We start from the raw sequence: 22,592 nt of genomic DNA on the forward strand, positions 1-22,592 counted from the left end.
TAGAAGAAAAATTTAGTTTAAAAAAAAAATAAAACATGTAATTCAACAGTAATTAGCATTTACTGCTAATTAAACGCAATCTAAAGCATCAGATGACTATTAAGCCTGTAAAAATAAATTATATCTACGAATACCTGATCACATGGGCGGAAAATTTGATCCCGTAAAGTTTCAAAAAAGTCGTCAGCAAAAAGTTGAGTAAAATATGAAAAGTAAACAAATAATTAAAAGTACTAAAAAATATTTTTTTTTTTACTTTGGGGCCATTTTTTGCCATACACATATTTTTCCGTGCTACGGGCTACGGCGTAGCAATAATGCTACAGCGTACGAATATATAGTTAAATAACATCTAGTACTTAAAAAAATTTAAGTTTAATAACTAAATAATACAACAACTAATATTAAATAATTTAAGCATGTTTTGTAACCCCACAAAAATAAAAAAAATAAAAAAAAACATGTAAAACTATTTTGACGATAACTTGGCAATGTATTAAATGTAATACGATCCTTTCGATATGTACATTTCTGAGTTCTTGGCAGTGTATCAAATATAATACTTAACAGTTTCATGTAAAGTTCTGTGTATTAAATGTTATTAAATTCGAAGGCATTGTAAATATGTATGCACTAAGAGACAGTAAAGATATCAAAATGTAGATTATGGAAAAATATATACTAACATAAGAAATAAATGCAAAACTTCCAGTACGAACCGAAATCTATTCTTTCCGCGGCACCATGTTGATTATTACTAATTAATTTACAATGACACTCGTGTCCATTATTTTTTTCTATAAGTAAGGAGGGTAGCTCGATATATTGATGGCAGAATTATTTTGTTAGGTAATAAAGTGAACCTGCTAGATTTTTTTAAGTTCCATGTATCACGGGTGTTACGATGCCAAGATAAGGGTTAATATTAGTTGTAAATAGTTGTTCAATACAATATTCGTGAGTCGCGACATTTGAGACATCTAGCATCAAGTAGCGGTACTGATAATTCCGCTACTCGATGCTAAATGTCAATTACGAAAATAATAGTCTTTTTGGTACCAAAACTGATGTATGGAGTGAGCACTCTATGCTTACTATATTTGTCTATGATTTAACTGACAAGATGTTTAACACTTTCTGTTTTGCCAACAATTGTTTGTGTTAAATGTCATTATCATCAACGTGTCATTTCATTTATCAACGTGAAGTGGCCAGTTAAAAAGAGGTCTCATTTAATTATCTCATTAACAGGGTGTTTTTACGTAGCAAATTTGTTTTCCAATTTTCTCAAAGAACATCATAAAACCTAAATGTTTCATACTTAAATATACTCCAGGAGTCGAGTATTATCAGCTGTAAAAATATTGGTAGCTAATTTGTTAGCACCTTATATTAAGTTCGGATATATAATTTTTTGGCTAATATATATTAGACTGCATGCTTTCTCTTGTCTATGCTTAAGCTAAACATGTGGCAGTAGTTAGCGATTCGGTGGCCAGGCAATGTCAATGAATAAGAAATAGGTGATATGGAGTCTAACCTAATACGTCTATTCCAGAACATATCCTCAACAATTGAATGTAAAGGTATGAGCACGATAGTTGAAGTCACGCACACAACAACAAAATCATGTAATGACAGTGAGATTTTGAAATTAATATTCTTTTTAGGCTTCCGTATTTCGTACCAATATCAAGTTGATATCAACTGTAAAAAAGTTTCTTGAAGGTTTTTTTTATAGGCTTTTAATATCGTACGTTTCAAGTCGCATTCACTCATTGATTCATTCATACTATTTTTGCGATTAGTAGGTACTCTGTGCGAGCAGTGTGTGTAATCATTCACCTCTCCTGGCGATACGTACATATAATAACTATTATATTTGACTATAGCTACCCGCACTGACTTCGCACGGATAACACAAAACCTTAACAAATTGTACACCTAAACTAAAGCTTCCTCAAAAATCTTTCTATTGATAGCTGAAATCCGCATGAAAATCAGTTGAGTAGGTTTTGAGTTCATCGTGAACATACATTCATATAGTTACAGACAGACGCGGCGGGAGACTTTGTTTTATAAGTGTAGTGAATTAGTGATAAATTCAATTAACAGTAACCTCACAATATAAAGATGTTCATTGTGCTGCTTATCTACAGTTCATGGCATGAAAAACTTTTTTCCTACCATAATTCAATAAATAATCCTTGAAATTAAAAGGTTTGAATTCTCTTCGCATAAACCAAGTTTTCAAGGCTACGCCGCCGATTCGCCGCCGCCGCCAACCAATTTTGACCGGCGAACCGTCGCCGGCTAAATGCCTATCGGGCGGCGCTAGACGTGCGCGCCGGTCGAAAATAATTGGGCAACGGCGCGCCACCAAAAAATCCACGGCGGCGGCGTGGAATTTTTCAACTTTTCAATATTAAGACGTATAATGAAAAGTCATGCTTAACCCTTAAATCGACAAGGGAAAAAAATCTTAAAAAACTGTGTTAGTATCATTTTTTCGGTGTTATTATCTTATTAGGTATGTGGTTGTTTATTGTAGAAAAATCATGAAAAAAATCTATTTATAATAGTTTCGAAAAAAACATAGGTATGACAAATATGTTGGATGTTGCCAGGTTCGGTGTAAATAAAAAGATACGCTGCATAATGAAAAGACGTCTAGTATTTTGGACGTTGCCGAATATACAGTACTTTATATGCATAAGGTTTTTTTTTTGTCAATATCATGTTTTTTTTTAAATTATTATAGAATAATTGCTTTTAATTACAAATACACTTACTGATAATGTCAACTTATGTTATGAACTAAAGTAAAACCTACTATTTTTATATTTTTCCAAAAAGTTTATAGCTCGTAGGTGGTAAAATTTTACCAGTTATTGGCGTCATTTTATTAACATTAAATCAAACTTAGCGGGGTATCGTAGGATGCAGCAACATCTGAACAATGGTATACAATAATGCATGTAATTTTATCAATATTTTCGTAAGAACTTTCTTAAATGAAATCGGGCCTGTCTCTTGATGTCTTGATGAACGCACAGGAAAAAAATCCGTAATAATATTTTTTTATCTATTTGGTTCATTACGTTGTAATAAGACAAATAATGACTTAGTATGGTGTTGGTGCGACATAAAATATAGTAGAAATTCAATTATATAACCAGAAAAATTCCGTAAGTACGTAATTATTGCCATTTTTAAGTAAATATTTTACGTCAAAAATGTGAGAGTTACGTAGGAAGTGGCGCCCGCAATAATTTTCAACTATTTCTTATCGGACTATAACCTATTACATATTTTAACGCTGCATAATACTGTCTTATAAAAAATATTCGGCGCGAATTTTAAACTACCGGCGGCGGCGGCGGCGCGCGTACTCCTTATGGCGGCGGCGCGCACGTCTAATCAGCGCTCATATCTTTGAGATTATAAACTAGAGTCTGTGCGGAAAGAGAAGAGTCGTGGAATGTATGGGGCCCAATACATTCCACGACTCTTCTCTTTCCGCACAGACTCTACATACATAATAAAATACAATTAAATCAACAATTAAAAAACAATTAAAAGAATCAAATGAATGCTATTAAAAATGTATTCGTCAAAATCATCACCTAACAGCTAATTTCACCAGCAACATGAAAACGGGCATTCTAAGATCCGAATCTTAAGTATTTACAACTTTACAAGCGGGCCGGACAACGTCCTTGACGAGTAGCGAAGGAACGAATCGTGGTACTACTACAACCGGTATTGGCACGCACTTATTACCGGTAATAGCTTTAGGAGTCAACTATCAAATAGTGGTATTTGTTGTCAATTGGCTAAACCGATAACACTATTGAATACCGGTATTCGAATACCTCTATTCGGAGCTTAAGTGATATAAATACCCAAATTCAAATTACACCGGTTATACCTCAATAATAACCTGTAGTCAGAATACCGGTAACGGTCCCTGATTTGAAGAAACTTCTATGAAATTCTGCTCTCAAAATTGCTGCAGACTTTTCTTGGTCTAACTCTAATAATTTTTCACTTGCTTTATTGACCTAAAGATGTTTTAAAGAATCAAAAAGTCTAATAACATTGAGGCACTTATACTTTTTAAAGGCAGTAACTATTTACAAGTGACTTTTTTTTGTTAATACATAGGTAGGTATTTACGATAGAAGTGCGAAAAATAGATATTTTGCAACGAGTGACGAATTTTAAACCGCAGCCAAAGGGAGTGTTTTAATGTGCTTATTATAGCACCGGTGTCGTAATGTAGCACCAGATGTACTGTAAAAATATTTATTTCTTTATATTTCATATAAAAAGTAATCCAACAAGTCATATAACAGCGACTCATGCGTATATTTTTTTTGTAGTTAATTTATAAAAATCTTTAGTCAGCCAAAAAATTTCATTCCTCAATAATATTGTCCTCTAATTCCTCAATGTTGTTTCTTTTTGCAGCCATATACTAATTTACAAAACACTAAATATATTTTTTCAAAGATTATCTTTATACTTCATCTAAATGGTATTTTGCTACAGTTTTATCTTGCAATATATCAATTAAACTGTACTAGTTACACTAATTTAACAATTCATCGTTTTATTCAAATCATACAATGACATAAACCATGAATACAACTAAACCTAATAGAAATTAAAACTTATACCTAAACATATTCAATCATCAAATTAATAAATTAAAAAACACAAGTCGAAAACAAAGCAGTCAACCGTCAGTCAAATATTCCACCCCGCGTCATCCCTGGCGCAAAGGTGCCCAAAACGCTTGCCGCATTACCGCGCTGAATCGCGATGGACAACCTCTGCACCAGGAATGACCCGGAGCGGGGATCCAGGCCTCTATCAAAAAAAAAAAAAAAATTATGTAAGAATCCTCCTCTGCCTCGGCCTCTGTAAAAATTATGTTAAAAGATAATACTTACTGTTACGAATAAATATTTATACTGTAAAAAATTATCCCACCAAACACATTTTCATGTAAATTGTTGCTAAGACGAAACCATAAGACTCGCACTATCAAAAAGTTGTCAGATCTCTTGTCGAGCCAAGCTTCAAACTCTACAAGCCCTAACTTCACTAACTCTACACCTTAGTCAAAATATGTGGCTTGGCTGTTTCGCTACCGCCACATGGGCATAAGGTGAAAAATGGATTAAATTCATTATTTTTAGGGTTCCGTACCTCAAAAGGAAAAATACTGAACCCTTATAGGATCACTCGTGTGTCTGGCTGTCCGTCTGTCACAGCCTATTTGCTCCGAAACTACTGCACCAATAAGTTGAAATTTGGTATACACATGTAAGTCTATTACCCAAGGACATACATGTAAAGTAAATAACAGAAATTCAAATAAAGGGGTCACTTTTGAGATGAATGATAAATAGAAGAAGAAAAAACTATATCTTGTTATATATCAAATGAAGGGGCTCATTGTGAGAATCTCAGATATATTTTTTCATAGTTAAAAAAAAATAGTTTAGAAGTTATTTAAGAAAATACATAAAATGACCATTCCCCCCCCCCCTTATCTCCGAAACTATTGGGTCTAAAATTATGAAAAAAATACACATATTAGCTCTTTTCCTATAGATGACAGGAAAACCTATTAGAAATGTGGAGTCAAGCGTGAGTCGGACTTACGTACCTAGTTTTCCGATCCCTACGGGTTTTTTTAAAGACATTTTACTCACTTTTCTCTAAAAAAAATATATTGTTAAAAATTGTGTAATGTACGGAACCCTTGGAACGCGAGTCCGACTCGCATTTGGGCGGTTTTTGTATTAAACTTACATACAATAGTTCTTGTAGAAACGAAACGGCCAAGCCACATACTTTTGGTGTAGAGCTAGTAAAGTTAGAGGGCTTGTAGAGTTAGAAGCTTGGCAAGAGATCTGATAACTTTTTGACAGTGCGAGCCTTATGGTTTCGTTTGGGCAACATTTTACATCAAAATGTTTTTGGTGGGATTTCACTTCTTTTTGTAAGTTGCTTATGACAATCTTCCATCCCCTAATTTAAAGGGTTGGGGGTGATTTACTATTAAAAATCCTGAAATAAGTATCTGGAGGCATCTGTTACACAATGTACTTCTTACTGATTCCCCATATAAACCCTTCACTCCGTAAGGGTAAACTTTGGGGTTGAAATCTGCCTTCACCCCGTAAGGGTAAACTTTGAGGTTGAAATCTATTCTATATCCTTCCCCATAACAATACCTATCTACATACCAAATTTCAACTAAATCGGTTCAGCGATTATTGATTCCCCATACAAAATGAAACCCTCTCTTCATCCCCTTAGGGATAATAAAATTTCAAGTTTTTGAATTTATTTGTTGTTTGTGTACTAAAACTATCTTACATACCAAATTTCAGCTTCTTAGAGGACTTCAGGAAGTACCCGGTATTGATGATCATCAAGTGAGTGAGTCAGTGACGAAATCGAAGTTTTTAGATATGAATAAAATCTAAAGTATAAGAGCTATGCAATTGATATGCTTAATAAGTCCGAGAACTTTGTTTATCTGGTATAATCCAACCCCAAGTTATGAGGGTTCCAAAAAACGACGAAGCGCTTCGAGAAAAGGTAAATAGTGCCCTTGCGCTTTGCTCGTCTTGGCGGGGGCACTTCCGTGCCCCCAGATGTTAAAAGATGATACTACTGTAACTAATAAAGATTTATGTTTAGTTACCTACTATTTTCGCGTAAACTAGACAATTTTTATATCCTTAGTTATTAAGGCCCAAAATAATTATTTTCACTTATTATAAATAAATCCTCCTGATATGAAGTATCAAATATTGTTATTTGTATATGTATAACTCTTAAGTTAAAAACAATAAAATCTGTTATTACCTACTGTCAAAATGATTATTTTTTGCGGGATTAAGTAATACACTGCTAGTGTTCAATAAGGCCCATAATAGGACTTTTATAAAAGGTATATTTTCCAAGAGTATCGTAACATTTTTATAACTATTTTGGTATAATGAAGAAACTTAAATAAATGAGAAACCTATTTGAATGAGTTTTTCATACTTCATATCCTGTTCATTAAAAAAAAAACATTTTAATTGACCGTAGTTCTGTAGAAAGCGACCAACTTTTTATTTTTGTCAAAGTGACTTACACCCTAACTCAATAGCTTTGGTCGCTTTCTGCATTGATAAAAAAAATGAGTTGGTCGTTTTCTGCATAACTACGGTCAATTTAAGGTGGGCTGTATATAGGCATATACGGCCCACACGGAATATACAATAAGGTAAGTGAGGCCAATTACCTTATTGTAAATTCAGGATGTATACCGTGTAATATTGAGCAATTGGTTTATAATATACATATTATGATATTGACGTTGAATAGGACAGGACATGACAATAGGAACCAGAAATAGGTATAGTTGGTCAAACCAATTTGTCAGTAAATAAAAACAAAAAAACTGGTCAAGTGCGAGTCGGACTCGCATTTCAAGGGTTCCGTACATCACACAATTTTCAAAATTTTTTTTTGTACGTGAAACGTGACGTGAGTGAAACGTCTTGTAAAACCCGAATGGGTCAATCAAATGAAGTTTTCTGGCGTGGTGGCTTACATCTCTATATCTCTGAAAATTAAATGCCGAACAATAGTACAAGTGTCCAAATGCGTAGAGCTGAAAACTCGAGCGTCCGACGGGTCGCGCTTCCTACAACTTCGAAGGGCGAAGAGAGATAATACGTAGGTATTCCAAATCCACCAATCGCAATGGTGGTGGGGTGGCCAAAAAATAAGTGTATTTCCGTAGCCAGGGAGGTTTTGGGATTATACTGAGCAACTTTTAGTATAGGACCAACCCCGAAATCGCGAAAAAAGAAGTATCCTCCCATAGAAACGGACCAGCCAAAATGTATGAAACAGCCAAATTTTTCTTCGCGATTTCAGGGTTGCACGTTGGCTGCAGGTTGCACGTTGCAGGAATACACTAAGTTTATTTTTTAGCCAACCTGTATACCTAGTGCTTTTTAAAACACGTAACAATAGTAACCTATTCAATCAGTACAGTCAGCAGCAGAAGTTGCTAAGCGGGCGAGTGGTTTTAAACTATCTGGACGCGACTTTATAGTTAAGACAATAAGAGCATGTCAAGGTCATTTTGAACGCCTCGCCCGCTTAGCAACTTCTGCTGTTGACTGTACTACAAGTACCATTGCGGCTATGTGCCAGATACAGCCTAGTCGCATTTTTTGTCTTCAGTCCGACTCACGCTTGAAGCTAAAGGCACGCCTCTTTGGGACGCTTCGGGCCTTCGGCCTTATGCGGATATCGGCCTAGGGCCTTCGCAATAGCTGTCTACATCACGTTTCACTTAAACCATTGCGGCTGTGTCCCTAAAAAAACGTTAACCGCATTTTTGTTCTTAAATCCGACTCACGCTTGACTCTAGATTTCTAATAGGTTTTCCTGTCATCTTTAGGTAAAGGACTATTTTTTGTATTTTTTCCAGAATTTTAGACCCAGTAGTTTCGGAGATAGAGGGGGGGAATGGTCATTTTTTGTCTATTTTCTTGAATAACTTCTAAACTTTTTATTGTAAATTTATAAGAAAAATATATTTGAGATTCTCAAAATGAGCTCTTTCGTTTGATATGTAACACGATATAGTTTCCAAAACTTTGTTTTTTTATTTTATTGTTTACCCCCCAAAAGTAGCCCCTATGTTTAAAATTCATTTGTTGACGTTACATATCCGTCTTTGGGTCACAGACTTACATATGTGTACCAAATTTCAACTTAATTGGTGCGGTAGTTTCGGAGCAAATTAGCTGTGACAGACGGACAGACGGACAGACAGACGCACGAGTGATCCTATAAGGGTTCCGTTTTTTCCTTTTGAGGTACGGAACCCTAAAAACTATATATATTTGGGTGCTAGTACTAGTGTAAGTCAAAGATAGTATGATGATTCTCTCTGTCTGTTTTTTTTTTTTATGAATGGGCTTACTCATGGCCACAGACTAGCCGAGGCGTAGACGTGGCCTACGAAAGGCCTGTTTGAAATGAGACAGTCCTTTGACAAACTATGTATAGTAAAAAATAGCTGTGAATATCTTGTACATTTTATTACAATATTAGTCAAGATAATGAAATATAGCTGGTCAAGCAAATCTTGTCACTAAAAAAAGGCGCGAAATTCAAATTTTCTATGGGACGATATCCCTTCGCGAATACATTTTTCAAATTTGCCGCCTCTTTCTACTGACAAGATCTGATTGACCAGCTATAGGTATTTTTACGTAATAAGATATTTTAATTTCACGTAATGTCCGCATCTAATTTATATATGTGCACAGTAAACAAACAAATGAATGATAAGAAAAGACAGACGGTGTTACTGAGCGGGAGGTGGGGCGAGGGGCGAGGTATAGGTAGGCTATGATAGGCTCTCGAGCGCCGCGCCGGCGACTGACGGACCAGCGCGGCGTATGTATGAATTTCGCGCCTTTTTAACTAGATTTTACTAGTACAATGCAAGCTACACAGAGAAATTTCTTACTTTCCATAATATGGCTGCGTATATTATTTTATAGTAATAGACTTATTTTTACAGACTCTAATTCAATATAAGATCTTATAGGACAAAAAACGCATATTAATTCTAAAGCATATATCTTATTCTTCTAGCTTTTTAGCTTGCCTATTAACTTAAAAATTTAGTAATGTTGTTGTGGATTTATTAAACTTTAATTCAATATCGACAAAATAATAAGCTAATTGTAGTTTGACAAAGAAGCACGTTAGAAAAATTTCTAATAATTTTACATTATAAAGCGTCATACATATTATAAACAATGGAACTTAAACATTGCACTTTAATTCAATATTAAAAAATCATTACTAAAAATATACAAATACCTAATTTATATCTAACGCTCGTTCTAACTTTTCATCATATATTGCAAATATGCTTAAAAATATGTCCCATATCAGATAAGTAGCACTTTTTCAACTTTAGAATATTCAAAACTTATAATGCAAAAATCCGGTCCCACTACTGAGCTATTGGGCTAAAAAAATTATGGTGATGATCTACACGAAGACGTAGTGTGATATGATCCCTAGGAAAGGTAGACTGACGAACTGATCAACATTGTAGAAATGCAGAACATGAATAGGAACAGCTCTTGAGCAGTGTGGTCCTTGGGGGAGGCCTTTGTCCAGCAGTGTTTAGGGTGATATGATGATGATGATGATAAATCGAAAAGAGTTGATAGCTAGTGTAGGGTCATTTGCCAGACTAAATAATGTAGATATATTGTATTGTAATATTTATAATATAACCGTATTATTTTCTTTACAGGTAAGTTAAATCGAAGAATGGATGATTATATGATTTTGATTAATGATCGGTGAGGATGAAGTCTAAGCTAAATCAAGGAACCGGTGAAGTTGACGGGAACAGACGAGGTGAACACCTAGAATCAGCTACTCGAGACCAGGACAGTATCCAGCCCTGGTAAAATTTTGGATTTTCTATATAGACACCTGTCATTATTTAATATCTTGCACGACGAAGCGCGCAAATATATCTGACAATGATTTGTGAGACTAGCGCTTCTCCACAGCGTAAATATCTAAAACGTCTGCTTCTTTTTCCCTCCCAAATGAAAGAGAAAAAAAACCTGCTCAATCAATTGAAAAAAATATCGGTCATAATTACACCAAAACCGGGCATGGGTATCTCAAGTTCCTAATTATGTCAGTAATAATAAAATCAACTGGAGATCAACTGGATTCTCACCCCGGCCATAATTTGATAATAATAGTAACAATAACCAGTCGACCTTGCGGTCCGGCCTTCCCAGAACCTTCATAAAACGACCAAAACCTAAAAATTGAGGGTTTCGGGCAGTTCGACTTAATGCCCGATTAGTCAGATGATTTTGGAGCCTACAAATCATTTGAATGAACTGTCTTGTTTTGAGTCTTGGATTTTTGGATTTGGATTTCTGTTGATGCTTGGCATGAAAATTTTTTGCCTTTAGACAACCTAGCTCTAAACTAAGATGATACTTTTTAATCTCAGCAGCATGAGCATTCATTTCGAAACTTCTGTAATCTTAATAAATGATTTTTTAGAACTGAAAATGCAAACTTACCTAACCCAAGATAGCAATAGGTACTTCAAATACAATTTAATTATAGGTAATAAATAAATAAGGAATGACCTACCTATTTACGTTGATTTTCCCTTACCTCTCGTAGGTAAAGTATATATTTTTTGTCTTATTATAATTCTCGAATTGGTCCCTTTACGTCCTCTCGCCTTTTTATTCGCCTCCACAATCTGTGGATGAGAAATGGATAAATTTTAATTCGTTCCGATGAAATATTTCGCCCGCCAGGTTTCACACTCGCTGTGAATACAGATGTGCGGTTGTTAAATTAATTAACTAATTTTTGCTCCGAATTTTGCATTTCCAAATGGAAACTTTCTGTTTAACAAGAGGTTTTTTGACGTGCTTAATTGGTTGCTTAATTCAATTTTGATACGATAATTACCACCATAAAACTTGTGTGAATTATGACTTGGACTTTTTTAACAACGTTCATCATGAGCATTAAGTTGTTGTAGACGTTTCTTTAAATAAAAGTAGATCCGTTAGATAGATTATCATTTATAAGCGACGACAACTACTAGGAACTGGACATGTTGATAAACAATTGTCGAGGCAAGCACCTATGGACGGTGGCGACGTGCAGAATGTCGCAACTTTATCGATGCACTCGTCGTCGAGTGTGCAGATAACGGCACCGCGTAAATAAACTACAATCGTGGGTTATTACATTATCGAGCGGCAGATCGCGGCCCACGCGAGCCCTGTCAAAGAAGAAAAAACTACGAGAAACGCACAAAGGTCCGGAGCAGTCGCTGGACTTGTTGGGTGCGATGTTCTGGCGGGAAGAGCAAGGGGGAACGGCTACCGCGCGACTCGCGTCGCTTGCACTCCGAGCTCAGTTTCTCACCCGCGCTCGTTGTGAACGCACGCGCGCTCTACTCAGTGAACGAAACGTGTATCCAATTTAAACTTGTGACAAAACTTAGTACACGGACGTGAGTCTTAAGTGGATCTCAGTGCAGTGTCAGTGACGTTCCATTATGAATGTGTGCTTTATGTGCTGAAACTAATTATCGTGAGTTTCTGGAAACTTAAGCCGATGGTCCTCTTGAATAGTAACATGAAAATAAATGGTAAAGTCCCCTTAGTTTATGCATGATGTGCGTGTTCTATGTTGGTATGCTGGATTAGGATCTGATTGGTTTGCACGACGCACGGATCATTCGAGGTTTGCACATCATGGGAGAAGAGGCTTAAAAAATCATGTTTAAATGAATACGGACCACCGAGACAGCCAAAACAATGGCAGACCTTGGTCACACACAGACGACATTGACTCTCCGAATGTAAATTTGAGTTAGCATGAACATAATGGTGTGTTTAGAAGTGGATTTATTTATGAATAAAGGCTTGTGTGTGTGACCCTGTCGCGCCTACGGGACTTGTGGGTGGACGGCATAGCTCCACCGCCTAGCGCAGCAGTGGGTGTTTGAATGGAGCCAGTTAATAATAATGGTGAGATTTAATCACCACCATGGAGGTTACACAACAAAGCAAGCATGCCTGTTGTTCAATAGTAGAAAACTTTGGAAATAATCGTTTCTGATAAACTAACACAGTTAACCTTGAACGCGCTTGTAGCACAGCATAGGCGTCTTTACTAATCCTTGACTCGTAGCGGAAGCAGTTATAAAGTTGATCCAAAAATTTTTTATTAAGCTATGAGCTTCATCACATATGTTCCTTGAGTAATTCTAAGCATTTCAAGCCTGGGAGGCAATAAGAAATGTGTGTCTACTCGGATTTGTAATGGATTCAAACTTTCAACCCCTTTTTAACCCTGTTAGGGGATGAATTTTACAAAACGCTGAAATTACTTTTCCTGTCTTTTAATAATATCCCCAAATACAAAGATTCAAGTCCCGCGTTCGAAAAATTTTTTGATATCCATACAAACTTTCAACCCCTTTTTCACCACCTTAGGGGATGAATTTTCAAAAACGCTGAAATTAGTTTTCTTGTATTGTAATAATATATCGTTTTACGAAGTTTCAAATTCCTAGCTTAAAATAAAACTTGAACCCCATACAAACTTTCATCCCCTTTTTAACCCCCTTAGGGGTTGAATTTCTCAAAATCGCTTCTTATCGCTTGTACACTTTATAAATGTAATCTAGTGTGCAAATTTCAACTTTCTATCTTTTGTAGTTTCGGCTCCGCGTAGCAAAAATCTCCAACCAAAATTTTCACCTTTTTACGTTTTTCTTGTAAAATTACTATGAAACTGAAAAAAAACAAATATCAGCAATGAATTCTACGTCTTTGGTTTATACGAAAATGATACCAAACTTGCCCTAGTACCCACCAGGATCAGAATAGATTTTTTTAAAGATGACGGGTGGCGGCCGTCTTTGTAGCCCACCCTCCCCCCCCACTTCAGGCTAGAAATGCTTAGAATTACTCAAATATCAGATGTGATGAAGCTCATAGCTTAATAAAAAATTTTTGGATCATGTATGGCAGCGTTACATAACTGATTCCAGTATCGGGTCTGCCAAACATGATGGCTACCTAATTACTTTACGATCGCAATACTGATATTAGCTTTGTTTGACACTTATCTTTATTCCGATCTTGATTGGCAAACTATTCTAACTAGCTCCGATAGACAACCAATATCAAATGATATTGGTATACCTACCTAAAATGTAGCATGAGAATTGTGTTAAACGTTAGCACATGTACAAATAATTAATGTTTTGCTAAAAGCCTCTGAAGAGGCTGAATCCCTACAAGCTCGAGTGTAACTAAACAATTTGCACATGTTACGGAACAGACCTCAGATGTCGACGGACAAAAAACAGCTCCCCACATGTGCAGCCGAATTCGGGACGCATACGATGCGATGACACCATTAGGGTGAATGTTTGGCCAAATGTCGATATTCGCTAGAAAATTGCTGCAATTCAAACAAATCTCGCTGACCTTCAGACGTCGATAGTGTCTGAGAAATCTGAGAATAAAACTAAAATAATTGTTGATGTAGGTTCGGCTCAAGCGCGAGCAATATTTATACCAGCCACAAAAGAACCAAATAGTGATAGTAAAGATAATAAACGTTTGCCCACGCATCTGAAATAACAAATCCAACGGAGAGAATGAAATTTAATTAAAGATTGAATTACTCTGTTATTATAGACGTATGATGAATGAAGGAAAAGAGAAAAAGTCGAAGGTTTCTCAAAACCTGCGCGGGCGGCACGTGGGACGCCAGATGCTCGCGCGCATCCACGATCCTTTATCTCGTGACTAACTGCAGCTGAGGATTAAGCCCCATTATGTTGCAGTTAAAGCGGAACAAAGCTTTCAAAAGTCCTTTCACAGGGGTGTGCAGTTTGCGTAAAGAATTCAATGGATCTTGAAGATGTTTTTATTGGACTTGAAAGTATTTCGGGCGACGCAATAATGCTCTCGATAAAGATAGTGTAGGTAGATTATAACGTTGTATAGATAAACGGTAGCAAGCAAAACGTTTAGGAAGTGAAAGCGGCTCCAGGAAAACAGAAATCTTTTAGAGAAATCAGATCACGTTATCTGCAGCTTAATCCAAAATGACAGCCATAAACTACAGCAGAATTTGCGCAAATGGCCGTCTAGATCCCAAAGGGGTCAAGTCCGGCTCGAGGAGTTTTTCCACCGATTATGATCGAGTATCTACGGTCACTGCCTTGTACGGCAGCCTGCGCCGGAGTCGCTCTATTGACAACTGTGGGATCGACGGCGGCCCGATAAGATCTACTCTCTAGGTGTTTTCATAATTTCTCTATCCCTATTCGATGTAATTGAGCGCATAATGTGAGAAAATTGTTTCGGAATTTGTTTGGTATGAATGAATGGGTGAGATATGAAATCAATTAAATGACAATATAGCTACGGTATTTCAATTCAATTCCATTCTTTATTGCAGATAACAAATGATCCACAACAAACAAATGATTTAGGTCAGTGTGCTGACGATTCTACTTATAAGTGACATCAAGATTAAATTGTCAATGACAAGAATCTTTCAAAATAATGTAACTTTTCTGGATAGTTGAAGTTGCAAAACAGGCTGTGAATTTTAATTAAGAACCACCTACGTGGTACAAATGTATTCCAGTAAATGGAATCAGAACAATACCTACTTCTCTGGGAACAGCTAACATTTGCAGTAAACCGGCGTAGCAAACACATTGTAAACTCCAACAAACAGTCCTTAGCGACACGTGTAGTGAGTTTGAGTAATCGGCAAGAATGCTTTATGAATATTAATTCCGCTGAGCTCGAGGAAAATCAAACCAGGTGCAACAATACTTCTGAGCTACATCTGTTTCAACTGTTAACCTCACTTGTTATAACTTTGTATGCAACGTTATTTGTATTGTAACTGTTTTCCTGTTTTCTACATTAATATTATCCTGGATGCTACAGGCTATACTGTTACGGCAAAAAACGGACGAATTTGGTAACAATATTAAGCAACTAAACAATTTACCTGTGAGCTACTGAACATCTACTGTATTAGATGCAGTGGTTGAGGTAATTAATGAATATTATACGGAGGCTCATGGACTGAGCCATCCTTATAAGGTGCTTCTAGGTAGAACCATTATCTGTGTTTGTGTGATATCAAAGTCCTAGGAAACCGGTATTGATTATAAATTATCTGAGAATGACATCACGTAGCCTAATAGGTATTAAACATTGTAATATGCATGTGTGAATCATGATTAAAAATGGATCTATGTAAATTCAAACTGGTCTCACATAACGTTAACAAATATCTTGAATAGACAGATTAGACAGGTATAAATAATCCTACATTTTATTTATAATAAAATGTTGATACTTATTTATAATTTTAATACATACATAAATTGTATGCAAAATCAGAGACTTTTACTGCAGCGAGGAGGTAGAATTTTTAAGTATTATAAATTATACATCAGGAAGAAAAATTAACGCGAATCCGTGTAATTGAAGCGCACGTACCACACCACCTGTCAGGCAGCTGCCAGGGATTAATATTCCAAAAGCTTTCTTCACACCGGCGAGTCTAACGCTCAGGTGAACCACTATAAGCGCGCTCTTCCGTTGTGTATAGTTGTTACGGGTCTGACGTTACATTGGTTTTCCCAAAAACTTGAAAAGTCCGCACTCGCGTTATTTATGGGAATGGGTTTAAAACAGGCGTTCAAAATTGGTCCGAGCACTCCCCCAAAACCATACAAGGACGCAGATGTTTTTGAACGTACATTTTCGATCCAGGTGTATCTGATGCATATCTTTTAACATTTATATTGTTACAGTCAGCAATCTTGACTGATGGAATTGTATTTTCGTCATGTTTGTTTTATACCCTCATGTTTACTACCGGTGCAATAGTTGAAATTGTATCAGACATAGTTGCTGAATTACTGTAGTTTGTATATAAAGATTTGTACTTGTTTGCATTTAGATCGCGTTTCCTCTTTACAGAATCGCAAATTTACAGTTTCATTCAGCGAAAATATAATTTTATAAACAGGAAACTAAATTCAGGCTAAGAACGCAATATCTGACCTGGTTTAACGCGAGTAATTGACAAAGAACTCTCCATTAGGACGCCTGACTGAATTTTCGTTCCAAATTAATTTGCTCGAGGAATCTTGACGAATTCACTTATTACGTCTAAATTAATTCCTTAAAACGTTACCGGAGACCTTTCAGTTCCCGGAATGAGGCCGTTTCTAATATAATTTGTCTCATCCCACTTCTTATCTTTCATTTTCCTCTCGAGTAAAATCGAGTCGATATTTACCAAAATATCTATGCTCGTCTGCTTCTATCCGTATAGTTTGTTTTCGTTGATTTCTTTTTTTGTTTCCGTAACTAGATCCAAATTAGTTTTCTCCCTTAAATTTGGTTGACCTGTCTATTACTTGCCTCATAAGTCGGCCTAATGTATCCAATAGTGCTCCATCACGGGCAGCACGGCTGCAGAGGAAATAGGACTGAAAATAAATCGCCCTTACACGGCAGACTGAAATAGACTGGCGTTCTGTGCTTCAATTTCTTTGCTATTACCATATCCTGTGCCGGAGTGCTTCCGTTGCTATCGAATGTTACTTCCAAGTAGATGTAATGATGGTTTTATTTACTTCATTTGGTAAATACTTCAATAAAGAATTATTTATGATTGACTGCAATATATCAACATGAATATTTGGTTGCGCTTCCTTCTTTGTCATGATAAAATTCAAATGTTAAACATACATTCCTCAAATAGGCCTTGGTTCTTCCACATATATAAGTTTATGTATTGGCAACTTAGAAATTGTAGCACATAAAGAAAGGGACGGTCAAAAACAATATTGGTTCGCATAATTTTGTGTCATAAAAATTACTTGTCGATGACAGGGTCGAGTGGAGAAAACGAGGGGAGGCCTTTGCCCAGCAATGGGACACTATAGTAAACAAAACAAAAAAAAATACTTGTAAAGTAACATCAATTAAATAGAGCAAATCAGGTAAAGCAGGTAGTTTTGGTGCACATTTACCAAGAGATATGGGAAATATCCGTGGTAAAAAAAAAGCATGTAAAATTCCACTGATCTGATGAGGAATTGGGTGATTTCCGGATAGATATGTCTTTACGGTGGCCGAACCCTATTAGAGGATAGTAATAGGGTCATTTATGGCATTAATCAATATTCAGACACAGCATATTTATACGAGAGCATTAATTAAAACTCACATTACCGCAGTTACACCCAGTTAATTTGCCGTGGGTAATTTACTTCGCGCCGTATCGTTACAGTATTGCTATTATATCGCATGACTTGTACTTCCATGACGAGGGACGGTGACATGTCGTTAATCACTCCCATTCTTTGGAAGAATTTTGATTTTCAATCTGAATGGGTATAGGGATTAACAATGACGAATGACAGTTAATTAAAAGTTTCCGATAGCTGTGAGTTGATTTCATTGAGTCTATGGTGACCTGCTTACCGTGGCTTTAGTAAAGAGACTCGGAGACATCGTATACCTATTCGTAGCCCTGGTGCATTCAAATTTACCTTCTTGAAACATGGTGCGAATATTTTTGCACCGAGAGTGGTTCAAGTAGTGAATGTTTTACAGCAGGCGGATTTACTGTCATGTCCTAAAGTTAAGGGTTACCTTTATTTGCCAGCATAAAGTGTTTTTCACAGAAATAATGACCATAAAATTATATTTGAATTAAAACAATTAAACTAAATTACTCCTTCCGGTTCATTGTAAAGGTGTTCAGAAATTTCAAATTACGGAGATAAACCCCTGTAATAATTAAGACCCATTGTTGTTGTAACACAATCTTTGAACGATACTATTCATATCCGGATCATTTTTTAATTTCCAAAACTTTCTCACAGCTTCGCGCCGTTTTTGTTATCCTGTTTGCCCGGAATAAATTAGTTTCAGGATTGAGTCGAGTCACAGCTGTGACTTTTTTAATTTCCTCTATTTGTTTACTTTGTTGGGGCGAGTTAAAAAGTTTTTAGGGTCGTTAACATTTTTATTTTTTTGGACAAAGCGTTTGAGCGTGGGGTTATATCCTATAGTCCATAAATTACTGATTGAAGTAATAAAAAGGTCATCCTTATCAATAATATCGCAGTTTGATTTTAGAAAAGCTTCCCAAGCTATAAAACGAATAGATTTTAGACACAAATAAACATCATGGTCTCTTTCTACTTTCACTCCAACTTTACATTAAATCCTGCTAAATAGACATGCACTTGAGGCTGTGTTCCCTACAAATTATCAATACAGACAGTGGTATCTAAATCTTGGGGATTCATCCGAGTCGCAGGTGGCCTTGCGATTAACGTCCTAGCCGTGTAACTCCCATTGGTTGCGTTCTCATGGGACCACTATTCCTTGATCTATAGATCCGTAACAACTACGAGTAATGGAAAAGCAAGGCTCATAATGGTTTCCTGAGTCTTCAACTAGATCGTGATCGGAATGACTGGTCTGGCATCTAGCCAGGCTTAAACAACTCTCTTAAGAGCTACGGTTTACTTGAACGATGCGGGATCTTATTAAAAGATTATACGAACTTGCTTGGACGGATGTAGTTTGCTTGATGTTGATGCGTGAGTTAAGTCTAATTTACAAATTGAACAAATATGTAATTATGAAGTGAAGACAAGGACGAGATATTGTCAGGTCAGCTCACAAAACCCAACATATATAGCCACTGCAGCACTAAACCATGTTCATCAACCAGGTCCGGTTGACTGAAGTCCGATTGGTTGTTAGTTAACGACACTAACATCCTGAAGATCGCATCATTCCTTTGACAAATCGTCGGTTTAATTCAATAAATACAACTTTTTACTGCAACGTCGCCGAAATTATTAAGTTTTAGTTAAGTGCAAAACTTTGTAAGTCACGATTTACACCGAAACTTCCAAACCGTCTTCAACTTGACCAACAAGAATGCGCGTAAACAATGTTCGCTAGAAAGTTTCCGGCTTTTTTCTTTTTGCCGTCATCCTCGCTCGGTCCGATTAGTCAAGGTTCCCATTTTGGTGCATGCCTTAACCGGGCTCTTTGTAATCTCAACACCATTTACGCCTCTGTCATCGCTATCTTTCTCGCTTTGATTTAATTGTACCCTTTGTTCTTGAGGCATATGTTTAACTGCATGTTTGGAAACTTTTTCTTCATTAGCTGTATCAGTGTGTGCTCTGTTATTAATATCTTCAATGTTTACGGGTCAGGAACTTGCATGTCTTGAATGTCAAGGTAGGTGAAATTGTGTTTTATACTTGCATTGATTAATGATTATCTTAATAAGTGTAAGGTCAGTATGAGTGCAATATTATTAATTGAATTTGAATTGTATTATTGAAATTGTACCTATTCATTTATTTGTTACGGCGTAGAACAACTAGGTAGAACTTAATAGTTATTAATAAACCGAAACCGAAATCTATCTAAATAGGTGATATTTAGATAGATTTCGATAGATTTCCTATGACCGGTATTTTATTATAAAGTCGTATTCTATATAAGCAAATATGGCGAAGTTGTAAATGACGTTTAGGTGTCTTTTAAAATAAATCTACCACATATGAGTTATTCTCGTCTGTACATATACCTACAATTTCATATTTCGCACAACAGACGAAGGTGGGTAAATGTTGTTGAGATGAGAGATGAGAGCATGTGTTGAATTATAGTTGTTTGGTGGTTATTTAAATACACAATGTATGTTTAACTGTTTAACCGGCAACTACGCAAGAATTAAAGTAATGCAACATAGTATTAGAACTTCAAATAACTTGTCGTGATGCATTTGAAAGTACAAAAAGGTGTAGTGATGCGTATTGGAACTTAGCAGTAAAGTGACATTCAAAATGTAAAAAAAAAGTTTCTTGAATTTCTTTTTACTTTATGTGAGCATCACGAACCTGAATTGAATTATTTGAATAGCGTTTTGCTTGTCTTGTTTATATTTCCAACACGATTCTACAGTTACATTTAATTACTCTTTCCTTCTTGTAAACTCGCATAGTCTTACTTGTATCCGCGTCATGAATTTAGAACATTAATACTAATGGGCTTAACCGATGTGAGTTTCTCTCACCCTTTTAGCTCTGTCATTATATCTGTTAATCTACTAATCTCTATCGTCAAAGTTGGTCGCAGTAATAGTAAGCCCTTTGAGCCGTGGAACGTCAACAATGACTCCCTAATCACCGTGAGTGAATTTATGTGGAACTCGCACATATTCATATACGTTGATATGTTTATGAATATAGAGATATATAGTGGGATTAGTAAGTATTAGTCTATAGACAGTGCATGATAATATCCCAGTCCCAAATACATGTACTACAGTTCCTCAAGAATCACTCTATTGATAGGTGGAAACCGCATGAAAATCCGTTCAGTGGTTTTTGAGTTCATCGCGAACAAACATATAAACACACAAACAGACAGTACGTCTCAAATTTCATCCTGTATCTCTATTGATCTGTTTTTCTAAACTAATTAAATAAACCGTTCAAAAATCTGCAAACTAGAATTTAATTTACTAACGTTGTTATCTCTTAAACGACTACCGGAATCGATTTCAATAATTAACTCAAGAGCTTTCGATCATTTCGCTTGTCAATAAAAATAATCTGGTTTACCCATTATAAATATTAACTTTTCGAAACTACGATACAAAAGAATGTGGTATATATCATGGCAGGCGATCCATCAAACGTGGTACTACGTCCACACTTAATTGATGATTCGTATACCTTATTGCAAAGAATTAAGGTTCAACAAAGGTAAACGAGTGTTGCTGGTAGTACTAAGAGTACTGTTAATTCTGCTCGGATGTTTTTACAATGTCAACGGCCGAACGAGGGAAATACAGTGTGTCTGTCAAGCGAAGATCGATCGATTGAACTTCAAAGTCTTCAAAATGAACTAGTTTTTGTCACAAATGTGAAAAAAAACATTTATTTTCATATCTTATTTTGTTAAATGGGTATGTTAACGTTAGGTGCGCTTAACGTACGTACATTACTACTTTTCTAATAACAAATGGTCATACCTGCTATCTACATTACTTGCTTTTTATCTTTTAACTTTAATAAATATCATACATAAGTAATATCTAATGTCAAAAAGTAGGTCCTTTTTGTACACTTAATGATAATTGCTCTTGAATGTATGTAATTCAGTTTTAGGTGTTTAACCGACTTTTGCATTCAAGGCCCACGGCTAACGATACCCTGTAGATTCACTCATACACAACAATGAAAGCAAATAAAAATTATATTAATCATCGCGTACCACAATCGATTCTGTGGAGCGAAGTTTTTGCACGACTCGTTTTTGCATGATACGCAATTACGGCTACACACATACGAATGGCTATATTTATATAACACATTTTAGACCTTAATACGTCGCAACAAAGTTCAGGAATGGTCAGGAAACTGCCGATGATAGTACGGACAATCTCTCAACTAGAGTGACATTACAATAGCTTACCAAGCTTGGGTAAATTAAGGCCCAAGTTTAACCAGTAGAGTGCGCTCTCAGATAACGTATAGTCATTTCTGTACAGTGGGTCACGTTACACTGGGCCGGTTTTGGAATACATGGCATAGTCCAAGAATTTTATCGTTATTGGCATTCGGCTTTCTAATACGAGCTTTGTGATTTTGAAAGTACCTGTTTGATCGATGCATGGACTTGTCTGATTATCGGTTCAATAATTATGGACATGTCACGAGTGGCTTTGGGGCGATTAGGAATATGCGGAGTCATGGCGAGAAGCAGTTAGGTAAAAAGTTAAGAATAAGAAAGGATCTGGATGTTTTTATTTTGTTGGCTAGGTAGGTTAAGTTGAAAGAAGAATATAAGACACACATTCAAATAAAA

General features: G+C 36.0%; 1 protein-coding gene across 5 annotated transcripts in view; it reads left to right on the plus strand.

Annotated features, from left to right (window-relative positions):
- LOC134667486 (caskin-2) overlaps nt 1-22,592 on the plus strand; it is a 431,327-nt gene that overhangs the window by 238,570 nt on the left and 170,165 nt on the right. Inside the window, exon 1 of one of the 5 annotated variants that reach the window (XM_063524905.1) lies at nt 11,985-12,265. The exons of 2 other annotated variants lie outside the window; for them this stretch is intronic. Coding sequence is in view for 2 of the 3 variants with exons in the window: in XM_063524907.1 (XP_063380977.1) it covers nt 12,232-12,265 (34 nt within the window). In the remaining variant the exon portion in view is untranslated. Of the gene's footprint in view, nt 1-11,984; nt 12,266-12,610; nt 12,648-22,592 lie in introns of those variants that run through there. 2 more of the 5 variants (XM_063524907.1, XM_063524908.1) reach the window with 2 other exon arrangements.

This window comes from Cydia fagiglandana, chromosome 9, assembly GCF_963556715.1.
Source record: "Cydia fagiglandana chromosome 9, ilCydFagi1.1, whole genome shotgun sequence".
Classification (NCBI taxonomy): domain Eukaryota; kingdom Metazoa; phylum Arthropoda; class Insecta; order Lepidoptera; family Tortricidae; genus Cydia; species Cydia fagiglandana.